Source organism: Falco cherrug, chromosome 3 (genome assembly GCF_023634085.1).
Source record: "Falco cherrug isolate bFalChe1 chromosome 3, bFalChe1.pri, whole genome shotgun sequence".
Lineage (NCBI taxonomy): Eukaryota > Metazoa > Chordata > Aves > Falconiformes > Falconidae > Falco > Falco cherrug.
Window position 1 is genome coordinate 15,123,759 of NC_073699.1, and position 14,548 is coordinate 15,138,306.

Sequence of the window (14,548 nt, forward strand, 5' to 3'; positions counted from 1 at the left end):
TTTACTGTGAGTGTGGTCAAACACTGGAACAGGCTGCACAGAGAGGCTATGGAGACTCAGTTCTTGGAGCTACTCAAAAGCCACTGAGAGTGGCCCTGCTCTGATTGATTGCCCTTTGAGGTGTCTCCAATCTCACTTAAGGTCTGCTGCTGTAGAAAATATCCCTATGTGAATGTTAAAACTTATAGTGAGGGTGACCTCTGGTGTTAATGAGGTAATTGAAATCCCTAAGTGTTCATCTTGGAAAGTGAATATAGCTGCAATCTATTTGAAATATAACTCTTTACCTCTTGCTTCTCAAGTGAAGCAATAAAGCAAGAAAAAAATCAGAAGTAAAAATTAATATGAATCTATCCAGTGAATATATTTTATTGATAGTTATGACCAAGGGCCAAATACCTCAACTGCTTATATTGTTTAAAGGATTCAATTGCTTGGATATTTATTTTCTGCCCTTTGGACACTAGCAGAAGGTAAAATAAAGTCTTTGGCATGTAGAAGATTTGGGAAAATGATTGTTGCTGAAAGTAAGAGCTGGCCTACATTGGTTCATACTATGGTATCAGATGTCATTTGCAGTGAAAAGTAACATACAGATTGCCTTTATATATTTATATAAATATAAAAAATACTAGAATTTTCCCATGGAAAATTAGTGATTAATAAAACATCAAAGTCTGATCTCAAAGAGAAAATTTCATTGTTTATTTTGGGACATGAAGGGATTGCAGTTTCAAATGTCTTGATACGGTTGGCATGAAAGTTAAAGCTGAGGTTACTTTTAAGATCTATTGTCTGGATTGCACGCTGAGCATGATCTATATGAATTTCCACCCACAGAACATTTACTTCTGTATACTCTGTTACCTAACTTATAGTGGCAACAGCTGACAGTCCAGCTATGTCTACTGACACATTGGCACGAGTGAGGAGTGGAGTAGTGGTTTTTTTTATTTTTTAGGTTGATGGACGCATCTGAACAGGCTGTGAGAGCCGTAGGTTTTGGCATTTGCATTGTGTGCCTCATGCTGGTGTAACAAGTGGCACATGTGTGCCATGTGCTGAGTGTACTGGTTCTCCCAAAGAAGCTGCTGGTGCTGCACTCTCAGTTGAACTTCGGTTTCTTTAAGGATTTTTGAGTATCGGATGAGTCTGAGCAATTCCTGGCGCAGATGCCGATTCTCTGCTTTTGCTTGTTTGATATGCTGAATCAGAGATTGTATTGCTGCTTCTTCTGCTGCCTTTGTGAGAACCTGGATCTTCTGATGAAAGTCTGTCTCACATTCAGCCTTGGCCTGCAGAAATCTGCTCTTGATTTTGTGCATTTCCTCTGAATGCTGTATCTTTGTGACCAACAGTTCCTTCTCCAGCTCTTTAATCTTTTCCTGCTGTTCCAGAAAAACAGATGGACCTTTGACAGGCTGCAGGTCTTCAATCTCCTTGATCATAAGAGAGTACTTTGTCTCCATATTCATCAGAGAGCTCCTTACCTCCTTCTCTTTTTCTGTATACTGTGAGATTAGTTTTTCCTTCTGCATCCGGACTTGAGACAAATCAGTGTGATTCTGGTCATTTAGTGTTATTATCAGATTCTGGCACTTCTGGTTGTGTTTTCTTATGTAAGAGAGGTAAGCCTTGTTCTCTTCCTGATTCCGTTGGACTTCCTTTTCTAGGAATTTATTTTCCTGCAGAAAGTGGTCCAGTCTTCCTGTGTATGTGTTCATATGTTCAGTGAGAATCTTGTGTTCCTTCTGCAAGTAGAGTTTTCTCTCTTTGACAAGTATTTCCATGTCACTGGATGTCATATCTCCATTCTTGGTTCTTACTCCCTGCTTACTTTTCCCAGCACGGGAAAAGTCTCCCAGCGTGGTGTCCTGTTTCATCTGCTTTGTCTTGGATGCCATATTTCATACTGGGGGTATCAAACTCTGGCAAACTGTAACAGAATGAAAAATTACAAATTCTAAACAAGCATTTATGCCACATATATAACCGTTGCTTTTTTCCCCAGTCATGCTCTCTTATGTTTTCAGCTAGTTATTCTGGCAGGTAAAATGTTCAACCTAAATTTTTTAATGTCTGGCCTATGTCTTGAGTTGAAGCACACATGCACATATGTGTATTTCCATTTTTACATTCCTAGTTAACTGAGAAGTAGTTCTGCTAATCTAAAAATACATATATTTTTAAGATTTCTTTTTGATTGTATAATGTGTTACTTTTGTAATTTGGAGTACAAAGTCAAATTCTACTAGTGAGTTATTATGGCCATTATGGTACATTGTGTACTGTCTTTCCATAGGCAGTAGATCTTGTCCATAAAACTTCAGCAGCAAGTATGTACTGAAGTGCTAATAGAGCCATGCCTGAAACTTGCAAATTCTAAAATATAACTGCTAAGTCATCGTGCTGGACTGGAAGCTACCGGTAGAAAATGTTATGGACAGTAGTACGGATTAAGCCCTGTTTCTCCATCAGACTAAGATTCTTTTATTTGTGTTTGAAGAGACAGCTGCATCCTTTTCCTGGATTTAGAAAGTTCAGTCAGTATTGTGTTACTAAATGAGGGCAGAAAATGAAATTTTACAGCCAGTTTTAACCTAGGGCTTCAATGTCAGTCAAGAGTGACCACATTCTTATCCTTCCACTGCCTGAGGTAAGTAAAGTGGTATCTTCTTGGACATCATCTGAACTATAATGTAATTTGAGATAAGACACAGGTAACTAATTATGAATACAGAGAGAGTGAAAGAATGACCGTAAGGGGGATAATGGCTGAAGAAACATCCTCCCAGCCACAGAATGTGGGCCATTTATTTCAATGGAATGTTTAATATGTCATGCAGATCCGATCTTCCCAGTTGCCTAGGACTGGATTCTTCCCTGCAGGGACAGTGGGTGGGAGGGAGGTACAGAACATTGTGGGCTGAACATCAATTCAGCATCTGTTGAGACTCTGCTGGATTATTAATTTGAAGATTATTCATCTGGCCTGCTCTACCTGTGTGCTATTTTGGTTTTGTTATAGGTGAGTAACCTGAAATTTGCTTTGGTGTTTTGGCCAAATGTTTTACCCTATTATGAGAAAGATGTTATGGCTCTGTCAGAGTACATTTGTGTCCAAGCTGATGCCTTGGTTTTCTGTGCTGTTAGGAGTTGTTCTGTCTGGGTCCTCTCTTGCTGAGAAGATAACAGTCTTCTCAGTTTAAATAAGGATAGTTTAATTAAGGCAGATTGAGAGGCTTCTCTTTCTGCCAGTGTCATTTCCTATTTATACTGGACAAATGATTGCAAGGCACAATATTATCATAGACAATGTATTTGTGTTTCTGCAGTAGATCATGTATTTAGTGCCTGTGGTAGGTATGTGAAAAAGCAGTGCAGGTCAAATACAATGACCTTGCTTTATTTTTACATTCTCAAGGTTTCAGGGACTTTTTGGGTGGGCAGATCACGTCCTTACTGGCAGATAGCAGGAGTGTTTTGCAGTGTAAGTACTATGGCACATTCTTTTGTTTGTCCTTGACTGGAAGTGGCTTTCTAGCATGCATCCTGCTTCTGGTCATCTGCATTGTGTACAGATAGACACCACACCATGCACCTAAGAATTCTGGTCTGATGCATCCCACTGAGTCTGTGTTACTTGTTCACCACTGATAGGACCGATTCACAGAACCACCACCTTAACTTTCAGGTGAGGTTGGAAGGGATCTCACAAGATTATCTAGTCCAGCCCCTTGCTCAAAGCAGGTTTAAACAGAGCAGGTTGCTTAAGACTGTGTCCAGTCAGGTGGAGACTCCACAGCTTCCCTGGGCAAACCTGTTCCTTCTGAGTGTTTGACGGCCCTCACAGTAAAAAGGTTTTCTCTTTCATCCTGTTCAACTTGTCAGGCCCAATAGAATTCTGTATGTACATTTTGTTTAAATGTTCTCTAACCTGATTCTCCTTCATTGAGGGTAAGTCTTCCTTGCTCCAGACTTTCTCCTTGGCCTTGAGGACCTGGGATTCTGGGAGGTCAGTCTTACCAGTAAAAACTAATGCAAAGAATGCACTGAGTAACTCAGCCTTTTTGGCATCCTTTGTTGCTAGTTCCCCTGCCCCTTTCAGCTAAGAGGTCATCTTTCCCTAGTTGTCTTTTTGCTGCTCATACACCTGCAGAAGCCCTTCTTGTTGCCATTCACATCCCTTGCCTATTCAGTTCCAGGTGGGCTTTGGCTTTCTTAACACCGTTCCTGCGCATTTGGACAGTGTCGTTGTGTTCCTCCTGGGCTGTGTGATCCTGCTTCCACTTCTTGGATGCTTCATTTTTACATTTGAGTTTTGTAAGGAGCATCTTGGTCTTTGGTGTAGGCCTTCTGCAACTCTTGTTTGATTTCCTGCTTATTGGGATGGACCATTCTTGAGATGGGAGGTGGTGCTCCTTGAAAACTATACAGCTCTACTGGACTCCTCTCCAGGACCATCTCCCATAAGATTCTTCCAAGAAGATCCCTGAATAGCTCAAACTCAACTCTGCTGAAGTCCAGGATTGTGATCCTAATATTTACATTGTTCCCTTTTCTCAAGATCCTGAACTCCATCATCTTGTGGTTACTGCAGCCAAGGCTATCCCCAGCTTTCACATCCACAACTAGTATTTCCTTGTTGTAAGTATCAGGTCCAGGAGAGTGCCTCTCCTTGTCAGCTCATTGATCACCTGTGCCAGGAATTTATCATCAGTGTACTCCAGTTCATCAGCACACTCTCTGCTTCCTCCTAATCAGGCAGTCTGTGCCAGACACCCATCACAAGATTACCCACATTGGCCTGCCTTCTAATCCTAACCCATAAACTCTCAACTGACTCATCACCTGTCCAAGGCCAGAGCTCCATGCATTCCTTCTGCTCTCTCACATAAAGGCATTTCCCCCTCCTGGAGCCTGTATCCATCCATCCATAACAGCACTCTGGTCTTGTAAGCTAACCCACCATGTGTCTCTCACCAAATCTCAATGAGATTTACAACAGATGCACACATGCTCTTTAATTTCTCATTTGTTCCCCATGCTCTGTGCAGCAATGTACAGGCACTTCACCTAAAAAAGGTGAGAGAGCTTTCTCCATCACACTGTCCTGTAAGTATTCCTTTATTTATGTCCTTATGATTGAGGTGGTCCCCCTTCAGCACTGAATTGTTGACTACAAGGTCTCTCCTGTCCAGTTCACCCTGCACATTTTGCATGCAGACTTAGTCCACAACTTCCTCATTTGATTGTTGTTTGTTCATCATCTTTCCTGCTTTGTTCCTAAAGTTCTCATCAGAGGAGAACAGACTGCCACCAGTCTGTTGGCAAAGATGCTTTTGCCCACTTTGTATTGTATATCCTGTCTCTTCCTATCAGTTCTTGATCTTCAAAGAGGATCCTAGGATCATAGAAGACATTCCCCTATTCTTGACACCAGCTGCACAAACAGATGTTGTTCCACAGTCCAGTTCCTCTCAAGCCCTTCCTCACCAGCAAGACAGAGGAAAAAATCACTTGTCCCCACCCCACCCATCCTCTTGCCCCTGGAACCATGTACTCTTGTTTGATAGGCTCCAGGTCTCCCCTGACAATATTATTTTTGCCCACGTGGAAGAGCAGCAGGGTGTTATAGTTTGAAAGGTAGATAGCTTCTCCACTATATCCTGGAACTGAGCTCCCAAAGAGCAGAGAACCTCCCTAGACAGCAGGTCAGATAGACAGATGAGGCCTCTGTCCACAGCAGGTGGGAGCCTCTTCCCAATATAATCTCTTGCTGCTTCCTCTTGGTGCTGCTGTGCGGCTCAGGCTCAGCCAGCTCAGGTCCTTCGCAGGAGAATTCCTAGAGCTTTGTCTGCTTCCAGAGCACTCAACCAGTTCTGTAATTGCAGAACTGCAGGTGGGGCAGGCACCTGCCTCCTGCTGCTGGAAGACAGAATTCCTGCCTTGTCATCATGGAAGTCTCCATTTCCCACCCCAGAAGCTCAGACTCAGTACAGCTGGGGATTTGGCCTCTTGAAGCTGCAGGTGTTACCGAAATCTCAGAATAACCACCAATGTGATATAGATAAGCAGACACTTCTTTATTAACGGCCAGGTGCGTGAGTCCTCTCACGATCAACGCACATGAAGTTTCAAAATCATATACCTTATATAGAACTCATTCATACATATTCATTAAATATTCATGCATAAACATAGTATTTCCAAAAATCCTTAACATACTCTCCTCCCATATCCGATTCTGTGCAGTAAAGGTTAGAAAGGTCTGGAAATGGGTCTGGGGTATTATTCGGGTAGGTGGTACATGAGTCAGTGGTCGTGATCTCCCCCTGCCGGAATTACCTTTTACTTAAGGTAACTGTTTCTTGGCAGGTAACTACGAGTTACTTCACTCGACTCTCCCCGGTTCCCATTAATTCTACATTTTGACATTTTAGTACATTCTCCTAGGTTACATATAAACAATCATCTTGAATCTTAAGTCTGTTATCTAAGTTCTAAACGTTCCTACTAGGTGATTCTGACCAATTCCTTTGGCCTTGGTACGGGGTTATACAGAAGATTTCATAGCAGCTGTTGCTGTACAAATACAAATTTCATTAAAATATTTCTTATAACTCTATATTCCTATTAAAATAACTATAAAATCAAATGTGTTTCTATAAAATCAAATGTGGTTAATTAATTCTAATAACAAATCTGTAACACACGGTCTCAGAAGATCCAGTCAATCTCTTGTTATCTCTGATGCTGCAGTCAGCTGACCTCCCTCAGGTCTTTTGGCAACAAAGATCCCACACAACTGCACACCTCCTGGTGGCAAGGAGACCATCTCCCCCTGCCCCAGCCACAGCAAGAGTGAGAGGCACCAGATACTCCCAACATCATGAGACATGGAGAGCTACATCCTCCCTCAGTCACTTGATCTGTGTTGAGGCCTCTGATATTCATAGAATCATGGAATTATTTATGTTGGAAAAGACCTTTAAGATCAGCAAGGCCAAGCTCCATGGGTAGAGACCTGGATAGAAAGCTGGTCGTAGAGGATTCACTTCAATTTATCCACGCTTTACAAAATGGGCCAAACCAATACAGTAGTGGTAGAAGATGGGATCGTAGCTCTTTAGTGAATGAGGGCTGATGAGACTGCTTCACCTGGCATGCTCCTTCTGTCTCCTGAGGTAACAGTGTGTGCCCGGACTTTGGCCCAATCCATTCTGTCCTTCATTAAACAGTGGTTTGATGGAGGCTAAGCAAAGCACCCTTGAATACTACCCAAGCATATTACACCTGAATTTTCCAGAATCCTGGCACCCTACATGAAGTACAGACCAACATTCTTGCTCCTAAGAGGTACATCCTCAGTGACTATTAGAGCATTCATACATATTATGGATGATAGCTTTCCCTCCAGTTCCTCTGGGTTTTGTAGACCTACCAAGGAAATCAAGACATAGGCAAAAGTTTCAGCCAAGCCTGCACTTTTGCAGGGTAGGGATCATATTACCCTTTTGCTGGCTCACCATAAAGTTATAAACTCTCAGGAACTGGCTTCTTGCCAACGTTTGCAGTGTTGACCTCATTCTTGTGGCCTGCTGCTTCCTTTACAACTTCAGAAGTGCTTGGTAGAACTTTTTAATACCAGTACGGAAGAACTGTTTGCAAAGCTAGCTGTAATGTTATAGTATAAGGGCAAGCAAGACCATGTCTGTCTAGTGTTAAGTTCACAGAATCACAGAATGGGCGAGGCTGGAAGGAACTTCTGGAGGTCATCTGGTCCAATCCCTCTGCTCAAGCAGGGCTACCTAGAGCAGGCTGCCCAGGATCATGTCCAGACAGCTTTTAAGTATCTCCAAGGAAGGAAATTCTGCAATGTTTCTGGGCAACTTGTTCCAGTGCTCAATGACCCTCAAGTAAAAAAACATTTCCTCATGTTCAAGTGTAACCTCCTGTGTTTCACTTTGTGCCCATTGCCTTTGGTCCTGTCACTGGGCACCACTGAACTCTCCTCTGCCCTTCCAGTTGCAGGGAATGATGAGGGAAGAGACAGGAAGAGCCAGCAGATCAATACATGGCTCCAAGCCTGGTGTCACTGGCAGAATGTGGGGGTTTTTGATCATGGGTCAGTTTACATGACACCAGGCCTGCTGGCAACAGGTGGGGTACACCAGTCCAAAGGCAGAAAAGGATCTTTGCTCAGGCGTTAGGGCTCATTGAAAAAGCTTTAACCTAGATTTGAAGGGGAAAAGGGATAAAACTAGGTTCACTAGAGATAAGCCTGGTGGCTGTGCACCAATGTTTGACAGTATGCTAGCAAGGTCCCTCAGTCTGCCGTCTCAGTAGAAGTAGGGAAATGAGATCTGTGTGGCAGTGAAGACACAAGGCTTGTTGGTGTGTTAGAAACCATGGAAATGCCTGAGAATGGTCATGTAGGAATTAGGAATTAGGGCTTCTCCCTGCAAAAAGGCGGGATTAACAGCCCAGCTGAAGTGCATCTTCATGAGTGCACACAGCATAGGCAACGAACAGGAGGAGCTGTAAGCCATTGTGCAGCAAGAAAACTGAAGTAGTTGCCCTCATGGGAAGATGGTGGGATGACTCGCACAACTGGAGTGCTGCAATGGATGGCTGTAAACTCCTCAGAAGGCAAGGAAGGAGGGGTGGTGGGGTAGCCCTGAATGTCAGGGAGTATTTGACTGTCTAGAGCTTAATGATAGTGACAATAGGGTTGAGCATTTATGGGTAAGAATCAGGGGAAAAGCCAACAAGGAAGTTATCATGGTGGGAGTCTGTTACAGACCATGCAACAAGGATGAAGAGGCAGATGAAATACTCTATAAGAAGCTGGGAGGAGTCTCACAATTGCTAGCCCTTGTTCTCATGGGGGACTTCAACCTACCAGATATCTGCTGGAAATACAATATAGCAGAGAGGAAACAGTCTAGGAGATTCATGGAGTGTGTGGAAGAGACCTTCCTGACACAGCTGGTGAGCGAGCTAACTAGGGAAGGTGACCCGCTCGATCTGTTGTTTGAGAACAGAGAGGGACTTGTGGGTGATGTGATGGCTGGGGGCTGTCAGGGGCATAGCAATCATGAAGTGATAGTTTTCGATTCTTGGAGAAGTCAGGAAGGGGGGTCTGGCCTGTTTAGGAGACTGGTTGACAAGAGTCCCTTAGGAGGCAGTCCTGAAGGGCAGAGTCCGCAAAGGCTGGACATTCTTCAAGCAGGAAACCTTTAAAGGTGCAGGAGCAGGCCATCCCCATGTGCCAAAAGATGAACCGGTGGGGAAGAAAAGCGGCCTGGCTGAAGAGCGAGCTTTGACTGGAACTCAGGAAAGTTTGTAACCTTTTGAAGAAGGGGCGGGCGACTCAGGAAGGCTACAGGAATGTCGTGAGGTTATGCCGGGAGAAAATTAGAAGGGCCAAAGCCCAGCTAGAACTTAATCTGGCTACTGCCGTAAAAGAGGGTAAAAAATGTTTCTATAAATACATTAGCAACAACAGGAGGACCAAGGAGAATCTCCATCCTTTATTGGATGTAGGGGGGGAACATAGTGACAAAGGCTGGGGAAAAGGCTGAGGTACTTAATGCCTTCTTTGCCTCAGTCTTTAATAGTAATGTTATCCCAAATCTGGGCTCATCACCCAGTGTGCAAGAGCCCATCCACACACAGCTGAGAATTTGCTTATTGCATGTCTGCGCAGAGGTGGGTGTTACATGGTGATCCGCAAAGCTAACACACCCAACACAGAGCAGAACTTTTTATATGCTTTGAAAGATTGTTTACAATTGCGTTTAGTCACTCTTAATTCTCATTTGTTCTTACAAGTCTCATCTCCATTTAAAGGTGCAGTCTTCTTTTTTTGTTCTGTGGGGAGGGATTTTGTTAGTAGGGGGCTCTCTTTGCTCTAGAGTGGATCTTTTAGTATGTTAAGATAGTTCACACATAGTTCCAGTAATTTTATGTTTAGTCTCATTAACTGTTTTTGTTCTCCTTCAGCTTATTTTGTGCCCCAGCTTGAAGTATTTATGGTGTCTCTTCCATCTTCCAAGGCTATGTTTTTTTAACTGTTTTTAAGGATTTAACTAACATCCTCTGGTTTTCAAATTCGTTCTTGATTTTTACTATAGATATTTACTATTTTTTGTTTCCCTCTTTTTTTCCTTTTTTAAAGTAAATAATTCTTATATCAGTATAGACCATTTCTTCTCCAGGTACCCAGCCCCCTGAGCTGGAAGACAGGGACAGGGAGCAGGATGAAGCCCCCACAATCCAAGGGGCAACAGTCAGTGACCTGCCATACCACTTAGACACACAGGTTTAGGGAGCTGGGTGGGATCCACCCGAGGGTACTGAGGGAGCTGGTGGAAGTGATCACTGGGCCACTTTCCATGATTTATCAGCAGTCTTGGCTAAGCAGCGAGGTCTCAGTTGTCTGTTTCTGGACATTTGCCAATGTGACACCCATCTACAAAAAGGGCCGGAAGGAGGATCTGGGGAACAGCAGACGTCAGGCTGACCTCGGTGCTGGGGAAGGCTATGGAGCAGATCATCTTGAGGGCCATCACGTGGCACGTACGTGACAGTCAGGGGATCAGGCCCAGCCAGCATGGGGTTATGAAAGGCAGGGCCTGCTTGACTGACCTCATCTCCCTCTATGACAAGGTGACCCGCTTAGTGGATGAGGGAAAGGCTGTGGATGTTGTCCACCTAGACTTCAGTAAAGCTTTTGACACCATCTCCCACACCATCTCCTGGAGAAACTGGCTGCTCGTGGCTGGGATGGGTGTGCTCTGCACTGGGTTGGAAGCTGGTGGGTGGCCAGGCCCAAAGGTGGTGGGGAATGGAGTGACATCCTGCTGGCGGCTGGTCACACGTGGCGTTCGGTTCTGTTCAGTATCTTTTATCGATGATCTGGACAAGGGGATCGAGTGCACCCTCAGGCAGTTTGCAGATGACACCAAGCTGGGTGGGAGCACTGATGTGCTGGAGGGCAGGAAGGCTCTACAGAAGGATCTGGGCAGGTCGGACCGATGGGTTGAGGCCAGCTGTATGAGGTTCAACCGGGCTAAATGCCGAGTCCTACTCGTGGGTCACAGCAGCCCCAGGGAGTGCTACAGGCTGCGAGAAGAGTGGCTGGGAAGCTGGATGGTGGAAAAGGACCTGGGGGTTTTGGTCAACAGCCAGCAGTGTGCCCAGAACCATCCTGCTTGTATCAGAAATAGCATGGGCAGCAGGACTAGGGAAGTGATAGTTCCCCTGTACTCGACACTGGTGAGGCCACACCTCAAATCCTGTGTTCAGTTTTGGTCCCCACACTACAAGTCAGACATTGAGGTGCTGGAGCACATCCAGAGATGGGTGACAAAGCTGGGTAAGGGTCTGAAGCACAAGTCTTATGAGCGAACTGGGTTTGTTTAGTATGGAGAAAAGGTGGCTCAAGGGAGACATTATTGCTACCCGCAGGGAGGCTGTAGCGAGGTGGGTGTAGGTCTCTTTTCCCAAGTAACAAGCAATAAGGCAAAAGGAAATGGCCTCAAGTTGTGCCAGGATGGGGTTAGATTGGATGTTAGGAAAAATTTCTTCACTGAAAGGGTTGTCAAGCACTGGAACAGGCTGCCCAGGAAAGTGGTTAAGTCACCATCCCAGGAGGTATTTAAAAGACATGTAAATGAGGTGCTTAGGGACATGGTTTAATGGCTAGGTTATCAGTTGGACTTCATGATCTTTAAGGTCTTTTCCAAGCTAAATTACTCTGATCCTATGAAAAGAGCCTGGCTTTGTCCTTTTTGCACCTTCCCTTCAGGTATTGATATACATGAGTAAGATCCCTCCTTGCCTTTTCTTCTCGAGGCTAAACAGTCCCAGCTCCCTCAGCCTTTCCTTAGATGAGAAATGCTCCAGTCCCTTCATCATCTTCATGGCCCTTTGTTGGACTTTCTCCAGTAGCTACATGTCTCTCTTGTACTGGAGAGGCCAGAACTCAACACACTGCAGGTGTGGTCTCACCAGTGCTGAATGGAGGCTAGTGTTAATGCACACAGGCAGTTACCCTTTTCCAGTTATCCTGCCTTCCCTCCTCCCCAGCATTATGTATCCACTTAGGAGTTGTGTAATCTGATAAACAGCTGTAAACTGGGAGAGGAAGGAGGGAAGTGAACTCAGTAGCAAAGGCACCCCCACACACACAGTATCACATATAAACCTCCACTTGTTTTACATCTGAAAACTGAACATTTATGGAAGGGATACCCCTGCTGGATCCTGGGAAACTTAAGTAACTGCAGAGCACAAGAATAAAGATACTGACATGTCTTGGAGATATTCAGAGGCTGCCTGAACATGATCCTGGACAACCTGCTGTAGGTGGCCCTGCCTAGGTTTGAACCTGATGACCTCAAGAGGTCCCTTCCAACCTCAGCATCTGTGATTCTGTGAAAGGATGATAATGGTGCCCTGGATCGTGTTCTCATGTATGTGCATCATAGCAGCCAAAAGATAGAAGCTGATTTGTAGTGCGCCAGAGCTATCTGTTCTGCAGGGAATTATGAGGGTAACAATGTAATGGAATGCAAAAGACTGAGTGAGGTAACTGACCAATCTGACAGGTTGCGGCTGCAGGTGGCGGCAAGAGCCAGCTCTGGAATGGGTACTGTATATGTGAGGGTAGGACCTGTGTGCTTCTTAGATGTACAGCCTGGTTTCCATGGTGAGAGAACATCCTAGGTAAGAGCCTAGGGTGAGGAAATGCACTGTAGTGCAAATAATGGTATGATTACCAAGTTGCAAGTAAAATTGGCCACAGTAAGATGCAAGGGATTGTTTTCCAGAAAGGTTAGACATTACTGAATAACGAACGATGAAGTGCAGCAACAAAATAAAGCTGTACATGTCTGAAATACATACTTTTCCCTTTAGGTTCAGAATATTGTTTTTGTTGGTCTTGTCTGTGTGGCACAGGTTCAAACTGGTGAGTATAGCTAAATACTTCCTGAATTTGAGAAATAAGTTAGAAGACATGTTTTGTAACATTTGTGAGATACCAAGTGAAGGTGATGAAATAATAGTTGATGCCCTATGTAGTGCTTTTAAAAATCCACCTTCGTATATATCGAGGTATTAGATAACACATCATAGGAAAGGGAAGTCTAGTAATTAGACATGATTGTTGTGATTTGAATGAGGCAGGGAATTGTTGAAATAACAGTAAGTGGGCACTGTGCCTACAATCCTACATTAAGAATTGGCTAATTTTTTTTTTAAGCATTCATTTTGCGAAGGGATTCAGGTTTTTTTAACATGCAACTAATTTTCAAAACTGATAAGATACCTACAATATAAGAGGCACAGTTAAGTCCACAACAGATACTAAAGGAAGGAAAATGCATCAATGTTAATGATTCTTGCAGACATAATTGGAAAATAAAGGAGTGACTAGTATTTGTGTGCTGAATTTCTAAACTAATTCAAAGGAGGAACAATGCAATCAAGGTTTTAGAACTGGAGAGAGGTCTGATAAGTCTAATGGCTTTAATGCACATTCTTAACTAAAAGTTGCTGTATCCTAATACAACTGGTGGCCCTTTTTAAAGAAGATATGCAAAATTCAAGTACATAGGTGAGCAACATAGAATAAATATACTAAAATTGCCTGTCATAGTAACAGCAGAACAGGTTCCAAGCTGGAAATGTGGCAGCTGCATCAGAAGGAGAGTGCATGTAGGGAGACATAAAAACCTGTCTAGAAATCAGTACAGTTGTGTTTTGGGAAGTAAACTTGAAGAGCTAGGAAAGTGTCACAATAGATAAGTAGTAGAACTGAGTTAATTGTAACTGTGTAGTTTTCGTGGGAAGGCAATTGTAGAGCTGTATGAATGTTAAGAGAAATTACTAAATCTGTGTGGCCTTGCTAAAGCTGGTATTATGCAAAATGTGGGTTTTTTTCAAAAAGCACTGACCTTTCCTGCTCCTGTGGTCTTCACAGATTTTCCAAATAGCTTCTTTTGGTTTGCTTTTCCTGGTTTACTGGACAGCATTTGCTGATAGCCAGACTGCGATCTCTGAAGAATGGTGGTGTTTGTAAAGCTGTGCGTGTCCATGGTGATGAAGCATGCGAAGTCACAAGAGAAGTGCTGCAGCAAGGTTCTCCGAGCAGTTTCAGTTCCCAGCTTGGTTGTGAGGCCTGGCTGTGACATGCTGTGTTACCTAGCAGAAACATAAAGGCAGTTTGGCTTATAAGAATGGCAGCTATATTAGTAGGGAAATAGCCTCAGCTAGCTATTATGATGTACTGAAGGAAAAGTTATGACTTAAGACACGGTACTCCTTGGGAATTAGGTGCCAGTATCTACTCAAGCATTTCTGGTCCATATATTTGGGTTTTCTTTCCAACAGGTTGGCAAGCAGTCCCAGGTCCCACAAAGTCAGGAAGGGGTGTGTCTATATGGGAGTGTTTGTGACATTTGAAAGGCAGATGCTAAAAAGGATTTTTGAAAATGCAGTCCTTATTTGTGGAAGGGTTTCTTGTTTTGGAAACAAG

General features: G+C 43.8%; 1 protein-coding gene across 1 annotated transcript; it reads right to left on the reverse strand.

Moving 5' to 3' along the window:
- Positions 1-727: 727 nt before the first annotated feature.
- CCDC166 (coiled-coil domain containing 166) lies at positions 728-14,085 on the reverse strand. The gene is made up of 2 exons (XM_005439542.3): positions 13,968-14,085; positions 728-1,936 (listed from the first exon to the last, which is right to left on the reverse strand). Exon 2 carries the CDS (start codon positions 1,902-1,904, stop codon positions 951-953), a length of 954 nt encoding a protein of 317 aa, XP_005439599.2. The 5' UTR covers positions 1,905-1,936; positions 13,968-14,085; the 3' UTR covers positions 728-950.
- Positions 14,086-14,548: the final 463 nt, after the last annotated feature.